Raw genomic sequence first — 26,111 nt, forward strand, 5'->3', positions numbered from 1 at the left:
GTTAGTATTGAAGAGAATGGGTTGGAATTGGAAGCAGAGTGGAGGCTGGAGGCAAGGTCGGTGAGTTTGGTAATGTCAGTTTCTACAATGCTGAATTCGTTGATGTAATAGCAGCACTCTTCCCAGAGGAAGACGCAGGTGCCGCCCTTTTCGGCTGTAAGCAGATCTAGGGCCCGCCGGTTTTGAAGGGTGACTTTAGCTAGCAAAGTGACCTGTCTTTGGAGAGAGGCTAGGGAATCGGCAGTGGATGTCAGGGCTCCCTCAAGTTTGGCGTTGAGATCTCTAACTGCCTATAGAGAGTGACCCAAGGCTTCTCCCGAAAACCCTACCCCAATGGCTGAGGTGATCAAAGAGCTACTGACTATGATGGGAAGGAAAGCAGCTCTTTTTGTGCATGAGGGCAAGGGAGGTTGGAGCTCAAGAAATTCTGCCATGCTGTAAAGGGTAAACTGTGGGATTAGGGTGACGAGAATGCAGGGTGTATTGGAGTTGAGAGGCACTGAGTTGAAAAGACTGCCATTACACCAAAAGAAGTGTACCGGTTGCATAAAAGTCTTAGAGCCGGAGGTAGGGGTGTAGATAGAGAGGCAGTGAAGTGCGCTGGAGGGGGGTGGAGTTGGGCCTACACAGTGGTGGATGGTGAGATTATCTGCGTATTCTGGTTCCCAGAGGGGTATGTCTGCCAGGGGGCAGAGGGGTTGTCTTTCTGGAGTAGTTGGAAATATTAAGGGGCACGGCGGCCAGCAGTGGGCACTGTAGTGATGCACACAAGAAACAATTGGTTCTGTTAAGGGTGTGGTTGAGAAAGATGGTGGTGTCCTGAATGAGCTGTAATGAAGAGTAGGAGAAATGGGAAGAGGGGTGGGGATAAGAAGATGAAGAGGCGCCGTCAAGAGTTTGGATAATGACTTTTTCGGAATGTCTGATATCTGATGCAACTTGAGAGATCTGGGAATGAGAGGGAACATACTTTCGAGAGATATGAAGGGTACCATGGGGGGTCGAGGACCCCCCGTAGTAAACTGAGGCTGTGACTCTGGCAGCCCATCGAGAGTCCCAGGGATCTGGGATTGATAAGGTGAATGAGCCGTTGGGGTATTTCATGAAACGGTTGGAGGAGTAATACTGTGGGTACTGGAAGTTACCCATGTAGTGAATGGCGCAAGACCAGTAGGAACATCTCCTGCAGGTGTCTGGCCATCGCCTGCAATAGGCTTGTTTTTGGTCATAGAGGAAGCAGAGGTACGGAGAATAAGGGTAGCTGCTAGTGAACACTTCGGTGGAGGGAGGAAAGTGGAGGTATAAAGGCTCAGAGCAGCTTTTCAGAGGGCAGTCTGGTGTGGCAATGAGGGCAGTAACTTTTGTTTGATGCTGTGTGTAAGTCTGTCTGACTTTGAATCGCCATACAAAGGAGGCTGGGGTGGCGGGGAAGATAATAGGAATGAGGGAAAAAAGCGAGACAGCAGTAAAGGAGGAAAAAGTCATGATTCGGGTATGGATGGCAAAGGGGGTGAACAGGATTTTGGGGGAAAGAGGACAGTAAGGTCAGGAGTCTGGAGGGAGGGAGAGTCTGTAAACTTTTGTAGGTTAAGAGATCTTTTAGGTGATGTGGGGACAGAATGGTAAGGGGCGCCCTGAATGTCAGTTTATGAGCTTCTTTCTGCAAGAGCTGTCTAGTGGCTAATGCTCGTAGGCAGGGGGCCCATCCCCGAACTGTGGGGTCTAATTGCTTGGAGAGATAAGCTACTGGGGCAAAGGATTGGCCATAATATTGGCTTAGGACTCCTAGAGCTTGACTGGACCTCTCATGAATGTATAATGAGAAGGGCTTCAACAAATCAGGAAGATGGAGAGCTGGGGCTTCCACAAGGGCTTGACGGAGCTTAATGAAGGAGTGTCGGGGTGAGGAGGATAATGGTTTTTTAGGGGGGCTCTTGCTGAGGTCATATAGGGGTCTTGCCAACAGGGTGCAGGGAGAAGTTAGGGATCTACGCTCTAAAATATCTAGCCAGGCCTAGAAAGGAAAGGATTTCTGTTTTGGTTTTGGGAATGGGCAGGTCAGAGAGGAGCTATTTTATGTCTAAGGTAATGGACTTTCTTTGTTGAGATAGAAGGAATCTGAGGTAAGTGACAGGAGGGGAAGAGATTTGAGCTTTGACGGGGGATACTCGGTAACTTCTGGAAGCTAGAAGGTTAAGTAGGGAGGCAGTGTCAAGTTGAGACTGTTCCCACGAGAGACTGCAGAGTAGAAGATTGTCTATGTATTATAATAAGGTGGACTTGGAGTGATCATGATGAAACTGTTTGAGGTCCTGAGCTAGGACCTGTCTAAAAATATGGGGACTATCTCGGAAGCTTTGTGGCAAAACTGTCCAAGTGAGTTGTTCAGAATGTCTTGTGTATGGGTCCGTCCAGGTGAAGATGAAAAAATCTTGGGAGCAGGGGTCTAGAGGGATAGAAAAATGGGTCCTTGAGATCTAGGACTGAGAAGTGGGATGCTGAGGCAGGGATCTGCGATAAAAGGCTGTATGGATTTGGAACTAAGGGATGGATAGGGACAACGGCCATGTTGATGAGGCGAAGGTCTTGGACAAGGCAGAAAGATCCATTGGTTTTTTTTAACAGCTAATATGGGGGTATTAAATGGGGAGTGAGTGGGTCTGAGGTAATTTATGTTTAAGAGATCTTGAATGATGGGTTGGAGGCCTATGAGGGCTGAAGTGGTTAGGGGGTATTGAGCCTGACAGATATAGTGAGAGGGGTTACGTAATTTGATAGAGGCAGGGGGACATAGGGCCACGGAGGGGCTTGTAATGTCCCAAACTTTGGGATTTACAGGGTGTATGAGGGCGGAACTGGAGCTTTCATTGGGTAGAGGGGGGTCGTCGGCTATGAGGGCCATCAGAAAGGGAGTACTGGGGGCTGTGGGAGTGGATATAGTTATGGAAACATGGAGGAGGGAAAGGATGTCTCGTCCTCATAAAGGGATGGGACATTGGGGCATAACCAGGAAGGAGTGGGAGAAAGATATGGGATTGTCTAGGATTGTGCATAAAAGGGGGGGGGGTTGAATGGGAAAATCTGTTTACCTCCTACCCCGACTATAGGAGTAATGGCTGGCATGGTAGGGCCCCGGTATTCTTGCAAGACTGAGAAGGTGGCTCCTGTATCTAGGAGGAAGGAGATGGGGCGACCGTCTACTGTTAAAGTAACCCTGGGCTCCTGTTTGGTGATGGAAATGGTTGGGCGAGAAGCCCCCAGGCCCCGTCAATCTTCTCCTGCCAGCCCCACTATGGCGGGCTTAGGATGGGGGTTGTTCGTCCAGCCTCCCCTTCGGGTGGTTGGGCAATCAGACCCCCAGTGGCCCTTTTTGTGGTATCTGGGGCATGGGGTGGTAGGAGATCTGGGGGAGGGGCACGCCCTTGACCAATGTTTCTCTTTTCCGCACTTGAAACAAGCTCCTGGGGGCGGGGGGGCTTGTTTGTAGAGGGGCACCCAGGTTGTGGTTTTATCAGCTGGGCCAACATTTGGAAATTCGCCTGATTAGCCTTTTGTTTATGGCGTTCTTTCTCCTCCTCCTGGTTATGGAAGACTTTAAAGGCCACTGTTAGGATCTCAGTCTGTGAGGTAGCGGGGCCCTGTTCTAACTTTTTGAGTTTAGCTTTAATGTCGGGGTAGCTTTGAGCTAGGAAGTATGTCATAAGGGCATGTCTTCTTTCAGGTGTTTCTGGGTCCAGGCTGGTATACTGTAATAGGGCTTGACTGAGTCTGTCTAAGAACTCGGAGGGGGTTTCGTCTCTCTTTTGAATTATGTCTTTGAGTTTTTGAAAATTGACTACTTTACGAGCTGCCTTTTTCAGACCTGCTATTAAGGAGGAGGCAAAAATATCTCGAGAGCTGAGACCCATGGTGGTGTTATAATCTCAGTGTGGGTCTTGTTCCGGGACAGCAGTGGGGCCAGAGGGATAGGTGGGGTCAGTCCTGTGGGTTTCGGTAGCGTGGGTTTGGGCGAAGTCCCAAACTTGTCTACACTCTTCAGGGAGGAGAGTATTGGCCAGGAGCATGAAAATGTCATGATGCGTGAGGCTGTAAGACTGGAGGGTCTATTGAAACTCCCTGATGTATGTCGTGGGATCAGTGGAAAAGGAACCTAGGCATTTCTCTAGTTGGGCTAAATCTCCTAAATGCCTTTGGATCCTGCTACCTCAAGGAGCGGGCCAATAATTTTGGGAGGCTCTCGGGACCAAGTCTGAGGGGGACTGAAGGGTTCTGGCTCATTCTGTGGGGGAGTGACGTGTTCTAGCTGCACCTATTCAAGCAGGTCCTGACGTGCGGAAGTGGGGCAAAGAAAATAGAGAAAGATAGAATCGGACCCACGTGTCACCAGCTAGCAGCCCAGCTGCTTGCCTCTGCTGCTCTAGTTGGGCTTGAACTCATGACTCTGAGGTTAAGAGTCCCATGCTCTACTAACTGAGCTACAGCAGGGCTCCAGTTAATTGCTTATGGAATACGTAAACAGAATGTTCTTTGTTCTCCATTTCTGCTACATCGGCAAGTGGGGGAAGGGCATACTTAGAAGCAGGGGCAGTGTTTCTACACATCTTCAAGGTCTCCCTATTTTCAGAGTGAGGAGTCTTGGCAAGATATGTTTTTGTGGGTAGATAACTTCTAAGGACTGCACCGGTTGTTCTCTAGCTTGTGCTTTCCCATGCTGCGTTCAGACATGGGGGAAGGTGCTTTCCCATTCTCCCTACAAACATGTGAGAAGGCAAAGGCTGTCCCTAACAGGGGAAATAGGTGATGAGGGCAAAGACGGAGGAGACCCCCTAGACTTAGTTAAAGGGGGGAGCTGAAAGGCTGAGGCTTAATCTGCGGGGGCGAAGGCGGAGGAGGTGAGATGGGGGAGGAGATGGTGGCGTAGGAAGGGAGAAGGGCTGTTGTAGGAGAAGAAGGGGAAGGGAGTGAACAGGAGGGTTCTGTGGGGGGGGTGGCTTGCAGGCTAGGAGAACCTGGGAGGGGGCGGGGGGAGGAGGAGGCGGAAAGCTTCGATATAGGGAATCTCCTTCCATTTTTTCAGGCGCTGGCAGTAGTTAAAAAGATCGCGAGTGATGTTAGGATCAGGAGTTCCCCCTGTGGGCCATTGGTTGTTATTGTCTAGGGGGTATGTCGGCCAATCTTGGAAGCAATATTTACGGAGAAGTTTTGGTTTTATATCAGGCGTCAGGGAGAGGGTAGCCAGATGCTTAAGCAGGCATTCAAGAGGTGAACTTTCAGGGAGGGATGAGGAGGCTCCCATGGCTAAAAGACAGAGAAGGAGACAAACAGGGGAAGACGAATGGAGATCCTCGGACTGGAAGCCGACCACAAGGAGACAAAGGGCGTCCCCGATGATCCTTGGTGGTCTGCGGAAACTCATATACGAGTCGGAATTTCTTAGGAAGTGTGGGTCGTCACCCAGACTTCCCTAAGAAGGCAGAGTGCCGGAGTCACGAGGTACCTAGCACTAGGTGTTTTCGGTGGATGGAGCAGAAGGAGGAGGCAGGGAAAAGGGAGCGTTGTCATCCACAAAGGAGTCACCTCGTTTATGGCTGTTGGAGGGGGGTGCCTGAGAGTCTGCCGCAGCCGTGAAGGCCTGAGGCAGGGATTTATGGCTGTCGGAGGAGGGGCCTGAGGGTCCGCCGCAGCCATGAAGGCCTGAGGCGGGGAGAGTTCCCTCCTCATCCCTGAGCGTCAGGGCCTTGCCGGACGATCACGGTCAATGGCACTGCGATAGCTCGGAGAAGAGTGGCCCACCCCGGGGAAATTTTGCTTAAAAAGTTTCAGCACTGATGGAAGGGACGGTGAATGCGTTTATGGCTGTTGGAGGAGGGGCCTGAGGGTCCACTGCAGCTGTGAAGGCCTGAGGTGGGGAGAGTTCCCTCCTCATCCCCGAGCGTCAGGGCCTTGCCGGACGAACACGGTCAATGGCACTGCGATAGCTCGGGGAAGAGTGGCCCACTCCGGGGGGAAAACTTACCTAAAGGCCAGAGAGGAGTGGTGTGGTGAGTGTGATGAGCCAGCGCCGGAAAAAGAGGACGAGGGCAAGCTGCTGCTGGTGTCGGGGGGAAGACGGGGCCCAGTTGGGGTGTCCCATCTCCCGGGTTTCGGCACCAATGAAAGGAAAGGAGCGACACACAGCAGCAATTCACCGGAGAGTTCCGCTTTATTAGGGAAAGGTGCTGGGTTATATAGGAAGGGGCATGAATTGATTGAGGTGTCACTTCTATAGGGCTGGTGGCTGTTGGCTAGGTGCTGGGATTGGGAGGGGGGCGAGAGATGATTGGGCTTCAGGTGGCGCCGGTGGGAACCGAGGACCCCGAAGAGAAGCCGGAAGTTTGCCATCTTACTGGTGGGGGCCCTTCAGTTTTCTTCTAAACTTGTCTGCTGTATCTTAGAGATCATTTTTACTTTGCAAATTCTAAAGCTTTTCCGCCTGACATTATTATGTAGGGGCAGATGAGTTTTCCTTTCTTCTGTTAAAAATGAAAATTCAAACTGAGTATATTTAAAGATCTGATTGGTTTTATTCAACAATTCATATATTGGGTAGCATCCTATCTAGCAAACAGAAGGGTACTCCAGGAATTGCACAAAATGGAAGGTTTTCACAGGCAGAAGGAGGGTAGGATAAGGAAGTTAAAAAAGTAGATAATTTTAGTCAAGGTTACCTTTCCTTAGAGAAAAGCAGGGGGTCTTGTACAGATTATCTCACTAGTGCTGCTCAGGAAATTCCAGATAGATTAGTTTGAAATTCCACTCCTGGGAGAGGCTGAAACTGTACTTCAGTTAAATTATGTTAGGTATTAAATCTTGATGGGGCTTAACAAAAGTAACTCCATTTTGGGTGTGTTTTTTTTTAACACTTCCCTTCTAGGTTCTTTGGCTGGTCAAACAAATTTACATAAGGCAGATTTACAAGAGAAAAACAAATGTACTACATACGTAATACGTACGGAGCCCCATAAAAATATGGTATCCCAAAGGCAGACAGGTAATTGAAGCTTATGCATCCTGAGCTAAAGAAAAGAGCAAGGGTTGGGATACAAAGGGAAGGAAGGCCATTCATAGAGGATATACTTGGAAAACAAAAGTTGTTCTGTTATGCAGATAAGTGTCTTAGGTAAAAAGGTGTCTCTGGATAGAGAATATAGTCAATGATTCTGTAACATCTTCATATATTGACAGATAGCAACTGCCCTAGTGGGGTGAGGATTTAATAACATGGATAACAGTTAAACCACTGTTGTATATTTGAAACCAATATAAGATTGCATAAACAACATTTCAATTAAAAAAAAAAAGTTCTCTCTGGTAATAGCTCTTTCCCTGATACAGGGCCCTTTTCCAAAGTACATTTAGGCAGTTGAGGAGCTTTTCCTGAATCTCTACTTTCTTGAAAATAACCAGCTTAAAAGTCATTCTCATGCCAAAGAGGCACATCTTGGGGTTACAAACTCTGCTTGCCTTTACCTATCAGAACATACCACAAAGGTTCCAAGGCAGAACACTTAACATACACTGAATGTTCATCAATTTGCTCAGCAAATAGTTGTTAGATGTCTATTGTGTTTTCTTAAAAAAACAAACAAACACATCTTTAGATATAGAAGAACTTATTCGCTTTCCCTCCTGATAGCCTTTAAATACTAATGAGGTCATTTTTTAAAGGTTTTTCAAAACTAATATCTGACTATAGCGACATCTACTGGTAAAACTGAGCTCCAAATCAAGGGCATCATGAGTATATAGCCTCAAAAGTATTTTGACAGTTCTTTAACCTTGAAGTACAGTCCAGGCAGACATCCAAATCAACATTCTTTGATCATGAAAACTACTAAACCACTTCATTAAAATCACTTTCTTGTAAATGATTTCTGAATTTTAAAAGCTTTTCTGTTTGAAACACTGCTTCTATTTTTGCTGAAAAATCATAGCCAAGGTGCCGGACAGCTTTTCAAAAGGACCACTTAAGGGTATGATGGTTAATTTTATGTGCCAAATTGGCTAGGCTATGATGCCCAGTTGTGTGGTCAAACACCTGTCTAGATGTTGGTGTGAAGGTGTTTTTAAGAAGTGATTAACATTTAAATCAATAGACTTTAAGTAAACCAGATTATCTTCCATACTGTGGATATGCCTCAGTCAGTCATTTGAAGGCCTTAAGAGCAAAGATTTCAGTTTCCCAAATAAGGACTTCTCAAGACTGCAACATAGGAAGTCGGCCTGAATTTCCATCCTGTTGGCCTGCCCTACAAATTTCAGACTTGCCAAGTCCCTACAACTGTGTGAGCCAATTCCTTAAATTAAATCTCTTTCTCTATTTCTCCCTCTCTTCCTTTCTCTCTCTTGAGATATGTAAATACATCTCCTCTTGGTTTGTGTCTCTGGAGAACTCTGAATAACACAAAGGGTAAAGGGCATTGTATCTGCAACTTACTCTCAAAGGTTCACTCTTGGCGGAATCTGAGTGAAAGGTAATGGGAATCTTTTGTACAATTCTTTGAACATCTCTTAATTTTGAAATTATGTCAAAAATAAAAAGATAAAAGGAAAACAAAGCTTATTTGAGAGCCAGTTTGGAATATGGCTTTTCTCTTATATGTTTGTATGTAAATTTGGCTAAGTTCCCAACATAGCTGACAAAGGACTGTTTAACCCATAATGTAGCTGAACTACTGGGCCTTCCCAAGGTGATTTGATAGGAAAAAAGCAATACTGTGTTAATAATGATTCGACCAGAAGGGAAAACATTAAAATTGAAAAATAGATTTGAATTAATATTTATTTTGGTGGAGAAACTTATTACACAATTGGTTAACATTCAATTGCTAGTATGAAAAATTGGGGGAGAAAACAGGGAATTGAGGAAAGAATGGTAAAAGAAGAAACAGGTGCTCAGTATATCTATAGCAGAAGGGAGAAGAGTTTAAGTAAGGTTACAGTTAATTTGGTTTAATTAGAGAAAACTTGAGCATATTTATGTGCCAAGGGCATGGAGCTAGGGTAGGAGAGTAGTTAAAATTATACCAGGGTGAAGAAGCAAAATCAAATATGTATGACAAGGATTGAGTCTAAAGCAGTGGTTTTTAAATTTTATATACTGCTAAAATTTTTTGAAACAATAAGATTGGAGGACCAATATGTCAACTTCTATATTTGCCAAGTGAGGAGATTTTTAAAAATAGACAAAGCCATACAAATAATGGCTATTCACTATTGCTATGATCTGGTATTTGAACTCGCAAATAGAGAAAAGGCATAATGTAAGCATTCAATAAATTCAGCATGATGTTCTCAGTTCATTGAGGACTGTTTATACAGACTCTAAGGTTGTGGTTAGTCCTAGCTGAGCACCTGTGAGCAGTTGTGTGTGTCCTGGTAGCCTGTGCAGAGCTGGCCAGAGCGCAGTGTTCTCACAGCACATGTTGAACGATTGCACATCCCCTTTTCCTCCATTGTGACCTTGGCTCTTCCTCTGATTTGCTTCCCATAGTCAATCCAGAAAACTCCTGACCTGGATCCAGGCTCTGGTTCCTCTCCTCTTTCCAAGGGCAACCCTATAGGTGGGACCTGTGGCACTCACTTTCACTCACTTGACTGAAATTGCATGCTCACCTGCCAAGGTTTTGGTAACTCTGCCATTTATTAATGTTCAGACTCACATCTCGTACCAGTTAGTGTAGTTTTCCTTTTGTTTTCACCTTGTTCGCCCCCACTGCATTGCTTCTCATGGAATTTTTTTGGTTGGGGAAATGTATTAGCCCTTCATTTCTGTTTCCTTCATTTGCATGGGAGGTGTGTCTTGCCTTCACAGGGAATAGCCGGTTTGGCGGCACACCTTACTGGTGATGTAAGTGCTGTTCCTCTGAGCTTTGTTTGGGCCCTTCCCTGCTTCATGATCTTTGGTTTGAAGTCCAGAGCAATTCGTTTTGTCATATCTGTAAATGGGAAGCACGAGCTTAATTAGAAAGTGTTTTGGGTCAAACAGACCTGTGTGCCCTGTTCTGTCCTCTGTCCTTTTTGCTGGCTATGTGACTTTACATAAGTCTCTGAAAGTCTCTAAATCTTTTTTCTCTTATCTGTAAAATAGAGAAAAGAACATCAGTATTATTTAATCATGAATAGGGGATTAATTGGGATGATGTAGTGGACTTGTAGACCTGTCAAAGGTGATGGGCAACCAGGTATTAGGCAGGACAGGATCCAGTGCAACCACAGAGTTAGGCAGCCAGGACCCAAGGCCAGACAACTCAACTATGTGCTTTCTGCTGACTCTGCCCCATGTTCAAATGCCCAGGAGAGAAAAACTTGACTTTGTTGAGTTTAGGTCATGGGCCCACCCACTCCGTACACACTGGGGGTGGGATTTTGCATCACCAGTTTCATCAGAACTGTAGGGAATTAGGTGTAGGTGTTTCTCCAAAGGGAGCGGGTGATGGCAGAGACAATTTTATGTGTTCACCAAATTCTGTTTTCTTTTTCTCTTCCTGAACACGAAGGAGAACCTTATTTCCTACCCTCCTTTTCCGTTAGGTTTAGGTCAGTAGGATGTAGGTGGAAGCGATGGTCTTCACGTCCAAGCCTGTGTGAACATGAATCGGCAGTGAGCTTGGAGGCTGCATGTTTAAGAAGTCAGGATCTTAGAATGGAAGGAGCCTGGAGTCCTGAGTCACCACCTAAAGGAGACTACAGAGAGCTTATAACTTACAACTTAATCAGGCTGTAAGGTAATTGAGAAATAAAACTCTACTGGTACATCTATGAGATTTTGGGTTTGGGATTGTTATAGTAGCTAGCATAATTATTACCCTAATACAGGAGTTTTATCTGAGAAAAAGGGGATGAGGGATGCTGGGAATACAGTATACCTCTTTGGAAGGTCACAATAACCAAGTACATGGAGGCTGATTTTGAAACAATGCCATTTTTATTACATACAATGAGAAATATAACAGTTTAGGGAATGAGATGCTAAATCTTTTGCTTAGGCCAATTCTCTTCTGCACTTAAAGTATGTGAGAAGCCAAATTATAGTCACATGGATACTGATAGCATGGATATGCAAAGGAAAAGGGGGTCGATTTTGTAATTTCAGTAGCATGAGGGCTTGACTTCTTGACCATTGGGCCATGCTTCTTAAAATGGAGTTTAGGAGTTCCTGAGCTATAACGCAGTGTGCCGGTGGGGACACAGAACCCAGGATAAACATGGTACTTCTTCTTAGAGTACCAAACTATTGGGAAATAAAAAGTCGAGTAACTGAATTGGTAATTTAAAATAATATACTTATGCTAAAACACACAGATTCTTATTTAGGATGCAAAGATATTGCATGAATTTTAAAAATATTCTTAATTAGGATGCAAAACAGTGAATGAGTTTTTTAAAAAGACATGAGGCCTCCAAGAAGTCTTGAGCTTAAGATGGGCAGCTGCAGGCTTAGGGTGAGCAGTAAAGGGCACTGGCTTGGAGTTTGACAGACCAGGTTTTAAGAACCAGGTTCTGCCACTTATAAGCTATATGACCTTGGACAAGTCATTTAACATCTCTAAGCCTCTATTTCCTCAATGATGAAATGAAGGCAATAAAAAGTCTTCCTCACAGAGTTGCAAAGACTCAATGAACAAGAGAACAAAGCAGTTAGGACAGTAGTTGACATATGAATGACCCAATAAAACATAGTGGTTATTGCTGCTATGTTATAGCTCCAGATTATGGTTATGCCTCTGTGATTATGGCTCCAGACTCTTCTCGGCAACTAATAGCTAGTTTCTCCATAGGGGAAAGTCTGGGAACTCACCATCTTGGTGCATTCCATCTCTACAATGGGAACATGTCTCCCAGAGCCACCCTCCTTTCCTGCTTCCAAGGCTGGCCAACATTTCTTTTGATTGGTGTATTGCACTCTTAGAAATCTTCTTAGTACAACTGAGGAAGTTAGGCCTGAATGTGGCTGGCCCAGAATTCAATTTTGTATATTTAGGTGACATTGCATAGCTCTGTTCTGTCCTGGCATGAGACCTCAGGAGGCATCTCATGTTGAGTTTTTTATTGTAGCCCATGGGTATGGATTATGTCCTATGTATATGTCATGTTCACATCTAGTTTTGACCATTTTGAGGGCTTGATAATATTTGATGTCTCCTTGCAATGACTATAATTGTATGTGGCTACTACTCAATAAATATTGATGTAGATTGAAATAAATAAAACTAAAATATAAGCAGTGTTGTCATCATCTTCTATTCCTTCATATCCAGCTCTTGCTACACAAGGGGGAAGGAGATAGGAGGAGGGCTTACATACCTTCAAATCCCAAAGTCAAGAAAAAGATCCTTTTACTACAGTGACAAACATCACAATGATTCCCTAGCCTGCATTCTACCCAGTTGGAAGGTGACATGGGATATTGGAAGGGTCAAAGTCTTTGGGGTCAGGCAGACCCAGTGTAGTGGGCCAATGCCACTATTTACTAGGAGGGCACTGGAATTTACCAAGCAGGTTACCCATTCAGCCTCTTTGAACTTGTTTCCCAATCAGCCTATCTCCCAGAGCTGGCAAGGGCTGAGAAAAAGATCAAGGAGCTCCTGGTCTGGATGGGACATATTTAATAAATGTTCATTTCCTGTCCAAGTAAAAATAATCTTGGTACTATGGAAAGGCAGATATTTGGCTTAGGGCTGGGCAATGCTTTCTGGGACCTTGGAGGATATTCTTCTATAAAAAAACTTCAGGTTTTCTTTTTCTATTTCCTTCAGTCACTGAGCATGTGGGAAATTAAGTCTGATGTGTAGACTGGATGAGGTAAAAAAAAAAGGGAAAGCGAAAGGAAGCCAGTAATGGTGAGCCAGGGTGATAGCTCAGATTAAGGCACTAAGCAGTTCTCAACATACGTGTGTACATATGTATGTGTTTCTCTCACTTTTACCCCCCTTTTTTCTCCTTTCCTTTTTGTTTTTGTTCCACGAGTTTATTTTTTGACAGTATGTCCACATGGATCGAAATTCAAACATATGAAAAAGGATTCAGTGAATAGTATTCTTCCCATCCTGTCCTTCAGACACCAAATACTTCTCCCTAAGGGCAACCAGTGTTACCAATTGCTTGTGTATCCTCTTGGAATATTTTCTTTACCCCCTCTTTATACAAATGATCACATACTCTACGGTATTACTATCTGAATCTTGCTTTTTTCACTCAACAGTCTTGAAGATCATTCCACACTCATATGTGAAAACCTCCTTTGCTCATCTTTATTTTTAATGGTGTTATATTTTATTTTGTATGTGTACCATTACTTATATTACCAGTAACCTACTGAGCAATATCAGACTAATTCTAATTTTTTGCTATTATAGGTAATGCTGCAGTGAATGATCTCATTCATGTCACATGTGCAATAAGCAAGTATATCTCTAAGATAAATTCCTGGAACAGAATTTCTGGGTGAAAAAGTATGTTATCTGTAAATTGATAGATACTGCCAAATTGCCCTTCATAGAAGTTGTACCAATGCACACATTTACCTGCAAGTGACCAGTCTTCTGAGTTTTCTAAAATTCACATACAACGGAACGAAAACACAACAGAGGAAGTAATAGAAGCAATTCTCTCTGACTCTCTGACCATGGGACAGTTGGATCGCTTGTTGTTCCTTTGCTCTCTCTTGGGTAGATCACTTGGATCTCTTTTATAGACTTAGACTTGTTTAACTTCGCAATTCTAAAATGGAGCATCACATTAAAGTTGTTTCTAATTTACAAACTGTTATCTAGCTGCATTTCAGACTGTCAGAGCCTCATAAAGAAATTAGATTTGATGATGGGTTTAACCGTTGTTGACGTTTCAAATTTGTTGACTCTACAAAATTTGCAGCTAGGAAGTTCTTTGATCTTGTACCCCTTTATTCTCTTAAGCATTCATTATTGAGAACTCCAAAGAGTTCCTGTTTATGTAGATTATACTAGTTGCCATATTTGAAAGCAAAATTGAAAAAAAGTAATGTTTATTAAAAATGATTCCATTATATGTTAACATAAATAACATTCTTATGAAAAGTAGCTGTTTAAAAATTAGAAGAATAGCATTGTTTTATATTGTTGCAAATCTGACTTAATAGACAATAGCCGACATGGAGTTTGTGGAATCCAGTGGAATCTATTTTCTGTACTAGCTTTCTATGGTACATTTCCTGCCCTGCCTTCACACCAGATACGTCTGCTCCTTACCCTCTTTCTATAAAGCCCCATCCCCAATCTCTAGGAAATGATGGCAAATGTCAATTTCATGGGCTGTCTATGAATTGGTTTTCCAAGTTCAGCTCTTCAAACCTAATGTTCAAATAGCTAAAACAGGTTGGCTCTTTCTTTGTGAGTCAGAGTCCCTGATAGGGCATCTTGTAGGATTCTAAATGAATAGTAGCTGTATTAGATATAAGGGAACCAAAGGGGCCATGTAGCAGTGTGCTTGGAGTAATGCCCAGGCTTCATGTACCTAAACAAAAACCCTAACAACCAAATTCTAATGCCCAGTACTGACCATGGCCCCATATAGCTAGGTTAGAGGCCAGCATGTTACCAAGGGCATCTGGCTCTCTTCCTACTAGATTACCCTCAAGACTAATTATGCTTATTGGGTAAATAGATAAAAGGCTAGAAGAGCAATACTGGGTGTAGAGAATAGTGCATGGGAAACACTGAGAATCAGGCTCATTTCCTCAGCCACAACCAAGTGCAACAGAGGACCAGAGTTAAAGCAAGAATTCAAAAGGTGGCAACACCTGTATGAAGATAAAAAGATTGGTGACCCTTGGCAGTCCCAATGGGCAGATGAGCCAGGAAATGAGAGTTGTCCAACAGGGAAATTCCATACCAGCAGGAGGGAGACAAATGAGGTTTGAAATCTAGAAGACTGTTCCTACAGGCTCCTGGTGAGACTGCTCAGGAATAAAGATACTGGCATAGGAACCATTTTGAAGAGGAGAGTAAATGCTCAACTCTGAAGCAGTAACCATAGTTCAATACTTAGTATTTGTATCCTCTATGGTTTACAAGTTCTCCTAATAGCACTCATTTCTAACATGGGTTGGGCAAGTTGTATTATTCTATCTAATAAGCGAGGCAAATGAAGGAAACAGGCTTAGGTACATTAAGTGAATTGCCCAGCTGGAAAGTGTAAAACCACACTGAGATCCTCAGCCCCCTAATCCAGTGCTTTATCCCCTCTTCTAAGGTAGACTAGTGTGGGTGGGAGAAGCTAGAGACAGTGGAAGACACAAAAGCTCAAGCTGAACCATTGGTGGTTAGGAGGCTTTCAATGGCAAAGAAAGCAGGGAACACAAAGAAAGGAATCTCCTGCTCAGTGTCAGAGGTGGTGGGGAGATTGATCTGAGTATGGAGTTTGCATTGGAACATGAGAAATCGGGTTGGAAGAGTGGGAATAGGGCCATATGAATAATCTGGACATGATGTAGTGCATAAGAAGACATCATTGTGGTTTCAAGAGAACCACACAACAATGAAAGAAGGGGCTTTTGGAAAATAGTCTGGCAGTGAGATAAGGATCTGAATGGAAGAGTCTAAAATTGAGTTACTCAATTAGGATACTGTTGGTAATCCAGCTGTGAGGTGGTAAATCTTGGACTAAGATGGTAGCACTAGGAATGACAAGGAAATAATGAATCCACCAGACAGTAAGACGGACACTCCAGGAAGTGCAGAGTTCAAAGCTGCTCCAAGCCCTGGGGGTCTAGAACAATGAAGGCCACACTGGAACAGAAGATTTGGGCCTTTATTTTAGAGATACTGGATTTGATGTGACACTATCAGAGGGACAGATAAACAGTTTGAACCTTGAGATTACATCACAGCTGAATGGCTAGAGGTCAATCTTTGTAAAATGAATTTTGAAGCACATGGATGAAAAATAAGCTGATAAATAAGTTATATTAGCTAGCATATTTGCTATAATCATAAAACAGAAATATAGCTTTCATATTAATTTTATTAGTAGTTACAAAATAAAAACAAGTTATGAAAATATTTTCATTTGTAAGATATAGAAACTACAATCTTTGCAAAATACACACACCCTTAATTGTTACAATACATATCCTGGTATATGCCTCGGACATTATAAAAGTGTTTAAGAATTACATCCTGTAGAAGTTGGGAGAAGAAACATTGTCTCCAACTTTGGTCTTATAGTGTGACATTCAAGTACTTACACCACACTGTTGAAATAAAACATGTCTTTAGCATCCTGGCCTAAAGGCATTCAACTTTCAAGGTCCCAACAGTTCTTTTATTGTGCAGAGTAAAGAACCAGGAGAGGGCTCCCTGAGAGTTAATTTACTGTAAGTAGCTCAAGCAGTGGTTTACTTTTCATACTTTATCATAGAGCTAAGAGAGAGGAAAAGACAATGGGAATCCGTATTGGGCAGGTCCCCCTCCCTAGCATCCGTATCTGTGGAGCATGACTCCTGTGTTTTCTAACCTTTAAACTAAAAAATATGCCAATTCTGTGATTATCTAAGATACTTGCAACATATTGCTTTTCCAACTCTAAACTTTAATATTGTGCATTAGGCTAACGTTATAATCATAGTGTGACTACTCTAAAAAGACTTCACTTAGGATTTGTCAGGTGGGAAGCATTTCAGAAAATCAGCAAGCCAAACATACCCTCTTGGGAGTTACTGGAAAAGAGTCTTTCTCATCAAGGCATAAACCTCAGAACCCAAGCTCTTTTTTTCTTTGGAGGAACTGATGAAAGGGTGGGAAAGAGCCTACAATCATTTCAGATCTGCAGGCTTAAAATAATAGATGCTAGGTCTGACATAGTAAGAGTTGGAGACCATGACAGCCTCACCAATAAAGGGTTCATTGTGACAAAGAATCATTTGCATGTACTCTCTACTTCCTGATTAACCTTCTAAGCTTTCCTAAATATTAAATTCTCCCTTTAACTGCAGAATATTGGCCTGACGAAGTTGCAGATATAAAATGTATTGTTTGAATTCATGCCATTAGTATCATGACACAGCACTGACATTTAATATCATACTGATATACTAGATTTTAACAGTGATTTCTTTTCTATTCGAGAAACAAGAAAAATCAATCAACCATGGACTCACAGTTCTTTACATTTAACATATAACACGAAGCATTACTACATAGAATTCCTTAAGGGAAAAAGACTACAAAAAAAAGTTTAATAATTGTACTTTAAAAAGTTATTTTAAAAACACATATTCCAAAATCTAAGTATTTGGTGTAGAGAGTAAGGGAGGTATCTATTAGTGAACCATAAGAGTCATGATTTTTTTAAGTTAAAAAGGTAAAATCTCAGCAATTTTTTATGGTTCAACCTAATAAAATCCTGAGAAAATTTTATTTGACATCATACTATAAATTCAAAGAGAATTTAAAGAATATCACATTTCTAGTTAGGAGAAAACACTTCCAGATGGAAATGTACACATTGGCCATGCCAAGATTTCTCTTGTAATTTAAAGACCTGAAATCTTAGAAAGGTAAGCAAAACTTAGTGCAGTTTCAAGAAACAGAGGCCAACTTACATTATAGAAAAGCTACCATTGCCAATGCTACTGTAACAGAAAACAATTAGCCAAGTTTGGTGATTTAAAAACTTTTAAGAAAATTTATGTATTAAGATCTAGCATTATGAATGAAAAGGCACAAATACAATTTAAAAGAATAATAATCATTACAAAATCCTTGAGAATAAGGCTACTTTGTATTAACACCATTAAAGTAGGCACCTATTCCAAGCTGCAGCTTTAGCCTCCTAGAGTTATGCTTCAAATGAATTATAAAAAGAGTACTAATTATAGCAGCATTACTCTTAATAAGTTTCTTAGCCTCTACAGTGCTAAAAGAGCACCTAACTTTCCCACTCATATCCCATCAGTACCAAATAAAAATTATATATTTATACTAGTCATAAAAAAAATTTTATTTTTTTAATCTAATGGTCTGCCCTCTTATCAACAACACCTAAACAAATAAACCCAAACCAATAAACTGCAAAAAAAAAAAATTGCTACGTGAAACTGCTGACTATTCTTAACTAATGAAAGACATACCATATTCAAAAATGGTACTTTAATTGTGAAATTTATTAAATATAATCAACAAAGTAAATAGCAGGTTTTCCAGGCATGTGTGGTGTGTCTGAACTGGGTGATAGTGTACTTGAAAAAAAAAAAAATCCCACACACATTTCGGCAATAACTTCATTTGGAAGTCTGGCACCATTTACGAATGGCTGCACCAGCACTACTAGCCACTACGCAAAGAGCACCCCCCACCGTCCACCATGTTGGAACATCGTTAAAGAAAACAATCTGAAAGATAAAAGCAAAGACCACATCCATAGTCCTCATTAATGCTACTGGCCCTGCTTTTTCTATTTGAACGGCTTTCGTGATAAACACCTGACCCCCCAAACCAGACAGCCCGATTAGTATGAGAAACAGCCTGTCCAACCCACAGTACGGCAGACTCCATTCTCCTAATACAAAGAGGACGATGATGCTCTCAACGAGGCCGAGTATCACATAGTACCAAATGCTCAGGAAGTAGTCCACAGACTTCCCCATCTTTCTCAGGATAACCAGAGTCATGGCAGCAAACAAGGCATGTCCCAGTGCTGCGAACGTGCCCTGCAGGTGAACCGAATAGTTTGCATCCATCCCTGCTGTGCTTGAACCAAACAGGAATGGTGGTCTCACAATAAGGACCACTCCAGTGACTGTAAAAGCAGTGAAGAGAGCATCCCAGGCGCTGTATTTTTCCTTGAGAAATATGCAAGCAAGTATAGTTGTAAATACTGAACAACTAAACGTGATAACAATTGTGTCAGTCAGGGACGTGGACTGGAAAGCGTAGTATACAAGAATCATAGCCGTGGAACCCAAGACTCCTCTGAGAACAAGGAAGATTCGTTGACCTTTTGGGCCTATAAACCCAGTCCTGTAAATTCAAACGAAGGGATGCATATTAAACAAACTTGCTATTTGTTTTAAAATCACAACTTTTAATGAAACATTATTTTAAAAGTCCTATAAAAAAAAAGGTATAGTAATTATGGTAATGTCCACAAATGAATATTATACACCTTTAAGAAATGCTTTCTAGGTATAGCTAATGACCATGCAATGACGGTATAGCAAAAACAGTACAGGAGAACTGCATAAATAGTATGATTTTAATTCAGCAAATAGATATTTTCCCTATGTTTATACATGCAAAAAAGACAAAAAGAAAAATATATTGAAATGTTCATTATGGTTAAACCTTGATAGGCAGGTTCACAGGTAATTTTTCTTCTTTGTAACCATTTTCTCTAAATTTTGTACAATGAATATGTGTGATTTTTTAAAATAATAAACCCAATTTCCAGATTTAGCTGCCCTGTATGAGAAAACTTAGTCCTGGCTAGTGTACATTCCCAATCTTATGGTTTTCTATAAAAGCTGAAGCAATGTTAGATTTATTTTAGCTATTGAATGTGAGATAACTTTTTATTTTTTCACAGCAGGAAAAGTTAAAATGCAAAGAAAAACAACATGTAGCATTTGGATAAGTATAATAAATACTACTCAATTTTTTTTCAATTAAATAGTTACTCAGCAGAGTGTCTAAGTTCCTGGCTAGGTACACTCGGTGATCTGTGCAGGGCTAGATATCTTTAGGGCATCACGTAGGCCTGATATGGGGACCCCTGGGTCTGTGAAGCTAGAAATGAAAGTGTGGTCATCTTTGGTCTTTACTTTGAGAAAATAAGAGCCTTCCATGATAGTGAAACATACAATGGGTCAAAACAGATTAGTGCCAAGGATTTAAGAAAATTCTTCTAAGTGCCTTCCCCTGCCAATAATTTTACATCAAAACAGGAAAAATGATGTGTTAGCATCAGTGGTCTGCTGCCACCCTTAGAAATCTCTGAAGTCTTACCATAATTCCCTAAAATACTGTGACTTGTCCACACTTACACAGGAATTTTGGGCAACATTGATGTTAGCAAATTTTCACCTTTTTCACCAAGTCCTTGGGGTACAGAGTGAAAGTCTTTGTGAATCTGCATCATGTCATAAACAGAGGAGACTTTGGTAGCAAGCAACTGAAGCTTTTCATTTGGGGCTTAAACATCTTTTTCCAGAGAAAGAGTCAGGAAGCCACCAAGGACCCAACTGGCCTCTCTTTCCAGAGTCTGAAGTACGTAGGAGTGCAGTGGTTATAATGGTGCAGAGAAGGTACAATTTAAACCTGGGGAGTGGATGGGGGAAGTTCCATATGGAAGGGGAAGGGAGCTACATGGGGAGAGAACAGTGAGGATGGGGAATAAGAATAGTTTTCATATACTGTTACATTCTACATTAAAGCATTCTGTTCTATAATCAATTTGATTTGACCCTTGCAACTGAGGTGCAGGGTAGAGAAAAAAAGAGTATCATTCCCTCTAGTTCATTGGTAAGAACACCAAACATGAAAGTAGTTAAAAGGCCTTGCTTAAGCTTTCCTTTCTCTTTCCCACATCAGCCTACAGGGAAGACCTAAATATTACGACTGTAACCTTCTGTCTGCCCTGGAGCAGACCAGCCTATTTTATTTAAAGAAACCTTAGGTTTCTCCTAGAAAACTAGGAGACACTACCACTTCCTTTCATTCACTTTTTTCTTCTAAACACTAGTTATTCCAAAGGAAAGAAGGAAGGGTGGTACAAAATGGGGGGAATTATACAAGGAAAGCTTTGTTCTCAAAATGGTGGGTAGAGAATAACTGAATCTCTTCCTCCCCTTTTGTTGGGCATGTGGTTTGTGTTTATGACAGCATCTTCTGTGGGTGGATCCTGTGACTGTTCTTTAACCAGAGACAAAAGGTGGAGGAACTCGTAAATCTATGATAGGGATAAGGCAGATATGCTAAAGAAATTAATTTAAGCAGGTCAAAAGATTCACATTTATTAATACTTTCTACTTTTCAGGTAAATACTTACTTTCTGTATATTAAACAAGGGATAATGACTAGCATTTGGAACACACATCGGAATGCACTAATTTCTACAGCATGGACGTCTTGCACTTTTTTAACAAATAAAGAGCCCACTGAGAAAAAGAAGGCAGACAATAATGTATAAAACAAGCCAAGTCCAGGACAGGGTGCTTTCTTCTTGGCTTCTGCAAAAGATTAAATTCTGGTTAGTCCTTGCTTCCAAGTGTATGTTTTATCATTTTCACGTAGAAATTGAGTAAAATGGAACAGTGTTCATGGCTAACAGGATAAAAATGTTACCTCCTAAGCATATCCATTTTCTGGTCCTGAACCATTTTTCCCACCAAGAATGAAGACCCACTAGATGAAGGGCACCAATTTAAGCCTGTGTTTTTTTTAATGGTTTCATCCTATAAAATAGCTTCTCTTTGGCTCACTGAAGAATCATCCTTTGCGTATGAAGATAAGCAAAAAGCTTGCCAAGACAGAAATCTTAAGAAATGCTGTCAAGATGGCTAGAGAAAATGCTTCCAAATGGTATTTTAAATCTTTTCACTGGTGAACTGCACTTTATAAAGAATGTGGGTTTTTCCCATGGAAAACAGTTTATAACTGCGTTATATGGCTACTTGTTGATTATCTGAACTTCCCCCACAAGCCTATTAGCTCCTCCAGGGCTGGGACCTCAGCTGTCTTGTTCATACCTGGCACATGGATGACCCTGAATAAATATTTGCTGAATGAAACAGCACAAGAGAACTTCATGGACAGACCCAGAGTCTAACACCATTGGTGACAGCACAATCAGGGAAGATTCTCTCTTTTGTAATTTAAACCATTAATCGAATTTTTAACTTTCCATGGTTTATGACTCATCTTCCACTCACAGCATAAACCCATTGAGGGCAGGGGCTAGGTTTTCTACCCCTTTGACCTTGATGTGCTTAAAAAAATTTTTTTTATTAGAACTGCCATCTAATACCAACTTCTTGCCTTGATGTGAACTTAGGAAACTTTTGCTTTTCTTCAGGCATCAAGTATTTAATCTATTAACAGTCTGTATGAGCATTTTGCTAGTTTCCTAAGACAGTAGTAGAACTTTAATCTCAACCCCTGTCATTCAGGAGAGCAAAATGGACATCCCTAAAAGGTTGGCCACTCGCTGAGGATTATATATATTATTTTTTTCCTTTTTGAAACAAACACAAAAATTAGGAGAGAATAAGAAGGAAATACAGCTGACCCTCATCAGTTAAGAGCATAGCAGAGCTGAAGGATGTGTGGGACATGCGATTTGTAGTAAAACTAGGATTACCATCCCAATCTAGAAATTTACAATGTGTTACTCAGCTACAGGACAGCACTGCATAACAATTTTTTAAAATGCTGTTCTCTGATAAATGCAAACATCGATTTTGATATCCTCATGTTAGCTAGAAACCTTCGCCCACAAGTGACAGTCATCAGGATCAAAGTATAACAATGTGGTCTTTCCGGGGGCATTCTACAGCCTGACCTTCGTAGTAAAAGATGCCATTCTGGTCACCTCTTCCTGTTTAAGGTGCAAAGGTGAAGTGAATGATTTGTAGCTACTAGTCATCATGTTACAGGTTATCTGGTACACGTGACAGAACCTTCCTTATTCTGTTCAGATACTGCAGAAACAAACTGCCAATACCCACTCAGCCTATGAGAAGGAAGCTTTAGAACACTTCCAAATTAAGCACCACAAAATACATGTCTTGGATGTGGTCAGCCTGAGAGTTCAGCTTCTGAAATTTCAGAATTCAGGTCCAAATAAAATAGTTTTCTTAAAAGAAACCCAACCCATACATAGAACCTACACCCTCAGAACAGAACAGGAAGGTCAAGGACAGAAAATAGCTCCCTGGGTCTATATTTCAAGAATCTTCTCCAACCTAAACTTTTAAAATTTTCTCCAGGAATATTTTAACTTAACATACTTTAACTCTTTTAAAACTTAACTTTACACTCCTAGCTCTGATTATCTTTTCCCTTAAAACATATACACTGATTTTTTTCTTGCCTATAAACACTTAAGGTCCATTTCTGACTGGGACAGGGCAGCTGGTACAAGGTGTAGTTGAATGTGATTTGTTATGAGGGTGAGAACTGGTTCTACTCAGGCAAACCTCAGTCTCTTACTGGATAAGTTTCAATTTTCTCTGTCAATGGAGATGAGGAAGAGAGTAGCATAATCCAAGAGGCATGTTAATATAATGTGCTTCCATGATTATGTTCCAATACAAACATAACTAATAATTTGTCAACTCTAAAGAAGTCAAAATAAGTAAGTGGCCACAATACAGTTTCCTGAGTTGTGGGGATTAGAAACAAATGAGTAACTTTTTAAACCTTAATTCCCAAGCCCTACCCCTGAAACAGGATCTCTAAAAAAGCTCCACTGGTTTAAGAACCACTGCTACCCTAGAGAACTCACTCCTTCCAGGGGGATGTGAGGCACAGGCCCAAGATGGTAACTCTTGCTTCAGTTTAAGGTCCATGCTGTCTCAAGAAAATACATAGATGTCTTAGGAGAGCTGTATGCTGTCTGTGAGGGTTATCCAAGAATGTAAGAAAAATGGGTAATAGTTTCAACCTGAACTTAAACACGAGCTTTCCTGAGATATTCAGTTGGATCAAAAAGTTAAAATGAGACTGTCACCAAGTTCAACAACAACAGTACAGTGGATTAAAGTGTTTCTATGACAATCCTGTTTTTGGAATATTATCTGGTCACCTTACAGTAACTAAGTCTTATTGTTGGCAACTTCCTTTGAAGTAAAAAGACAAAACTCCTAGATGCAATCACCTGTAAGTGTGTTGTTTTGCCACATGCTCTCTGAGCATACAGTATTCCTCTTCTGTTCACAAACAGGGGAAACTAAGAGTTTTCAAGGACTGACTTGGCATTCCACCAGAATGACATTTAGCCATAGTGAAACTGCTCTCTTCAAAGGTTGCAAATCTGATCAACCCAGCTTGGGGCAAACCCAGCTTGGGGCAAACCTTGCTTTGGAGGCACCAGCCCATGCATAAATAATCATTTCTGTTAGCACTTAGGACAAAAATGGAGCAAGAATCACATTCCTGAGGTTCCTCTCTCTAAACTGGGGAAAGTGCAGAGAGGAGAGAAAAAGTGGGGTGGGTAAGAGGTGTAGAAACTTGGGGAGGCGACCCAGAGGATGAGGTGGTGCAGACTGTGTAACTTTTGTCTCTAAAGATTTTCTGCCTATTTCCCTCTTCTTCCAGGAAGCTGCTCTAGATGGGTACTGGAGTTCAAGAAAGAATGTGGTCAGTAGAAAGGGCCCTAGGCTGGGTCTCTGGCAAGTTGGGATCCTAACCCTGGTGCTGTCTCACCCACATACACCATTTTCTTCAGAAAACAAAGCAAAATTTCCCCAAAGCCCTCACCTTCCTGGGCCTCACTTTCCTCGTTTGTCAAGGAAGAGGTTGAATAAGATCAAAAGTTTTTCAATCGGGGTCCCTGGCTTTGGGGACCGGTCTGTGAACCTCTTAACAATGTAAGATTGTGCCTCTGCCTCATTTTGCATTAGCTGCTAAAAAAGGAAAAGAAAAAGAAGTCCTCATAACCCAAAAAGATTAAAAACCAGTGGTCCCACTCAACTCTGCCTTCTCGAGATTCTAAGACTCTGAGGACAAACATTTTCTGGACTCCATGCTCGTCAGCTTCCTCTTCGGGGGACACCGTTAACTACGGGGCTCAGTTTTCAAGGTTAGCTTCCTCCCCACCTCGGCCGGCTGCGGGATGGCCTCTCGCTGAGCCCCAACCTCCGACCTCAGGCAGGGCGCCGCGAGCAGCCATCTGCCTCTGCCGTCCTGCCCAACCCTTAGGTCACAGGAACAGTTTTAGAATCCCAAAGCGGTTCCAAACAGACTCAGAAACTTTCTCCGGTCTTCGTGGCGGCGGGGGCACAGGAGGATTCTGTTTTGCAGTCCCCTAGGTGACAGCTCGGGGGTTCTCCCGAGCTCGGGGCAGGGCGCGGACGGGGGGCGCGGTCCGTGCTGCGCCCCCGCCCGCGGCTGCGGGGACCCCGCCTGCGGGCGCCCTCCCGACCGCGTCAGAGGCGAAACCAGCGCCCGGGTCGGCACCCCGCACTCACCCGGCTGCGCGCACGGCGAGGAGCAGCAGAGCCAGCCCCTGCGGGGACCGGGCGTCTCCTCCGCCTCGGCGGCCGCCGGCTCCTCGCTGGCGTCCGGGGGCGCGTGGTCTGTCAGCGGCAGCCCGGACTCCGGCGGCTCCGCCTCTCCGGTGCCGTCCAGGGGCCGCATCGCGCAGCCGGCGCTCTCCGCGTGGCCGCCACGGCGTCTGGCGCCGGCACAGCGGCTCGGCCGCCGGGCTCTTCCGGCCAGCGGGACGGCGGGCGCATGCGCGCAGCCCTCCTCCCGTCCGGGGCGAGCGCGCCTGTCCTCCGCTGCCCTCTTACCTTCAGCGCCGACCCTCCTGAGCAGGGCGAGGCCGGCCGTCTGCCCTGTCAGGCTGTGGTGCCCGCGGCCGGCGCCAAGGCGTCCACCTCTCTGCTGCGGTCGGGCTAGACTGGCCGGCGGCTTGGAGTCAGGCTTTCCGAGGCACCTGGGCTCCTTTCTGTCTTAGCAGAGACAGGGAGGGACCCGCGCGTCCTTTGGTCCTCTCTTGGGCCAGGCCGCCAGCAGGTTAGGAGAGTGTGCCTTTATGTATTGGTGTGGCGCCGCATTCAGCACCTCTGCAATACCCTGCAGCCCTTGCCAAGCACTGTGCCTGTCTGTGAGGGACTGAGGGGTTTTCCTCTGTGGTCTCATTGCCCCTTACCCAGGGAGGGTAGAACTCCACTGGTTTTAGTTTTGTTTTTTTTTTTAAAGAATTAGCCCGTAAACATAGGGAAAATATATCTATAAGACAGGGCAGAACCCATTTATAGGTTCTTTGTAACAATAGGTATTCATTATTGATTTTTTTTTTGCTTTTCCTCCTCTCTTCTCTGTGGTTAACTGTGACATCCTAACTTGGTTAGGTGTAAGATTCCAATAATC

The 26,111-nt window shown here is 42.9% G+C and overlaps 1 protein-coding gene across 2 annotated transcripts; it reads right to left on the reverse strand.

Annotated features, from left to right (window-relative positions):
* Positions 1–16,023: 16,023 nt before the first annotated feature.
* On the reverse strand, positions 16,024–25,484 carry SLC35G1 (solute carrier family 35 member G1). Of its 2 annotated transcripts, none has more exons than XM_037015777.2 (3): positions 25,205–25,484; positions 21,064–21,172; positions 16,024–19,037 (listed from the first exon to the last, which is right to left on the reverse strand). In XM_037015777.2, the coding sequence occupies exons 1-3, from the start codon at positions 25,371–25,373 to the stop codon at positions 18,299–18,301; spliced, it is 1,017 nt and encodes a 338-aa protein (XP_036871672.2). In that variant the 5' UTR covers positions 25,374–25,484; the 3' UTR covers positions 16,024–18,298. The 2 variants fall into 2 exon arrangements, with proteins under 2 accessions (XP_036871672.2, XP_036871671.2); XM_037015776.2 differs by having other exon boundaries at positions 21,064–21,244.
* Between the last annotated feature and the right edge of the window lie 627 nt (positions 25,485–26,111).

This window comes from Manis javanica, chromosome 7 (assembly GCF_040802235.1).
Source record: "Manis javanica isolate MJ-LG chromosome 7, MJ_LKY, whole genome shotgun sequence".
NCBI lineage: Eukaryota > Metazoa > Chordata > Mammalia > Pholidota > Manidae > Manis > Manis javanica.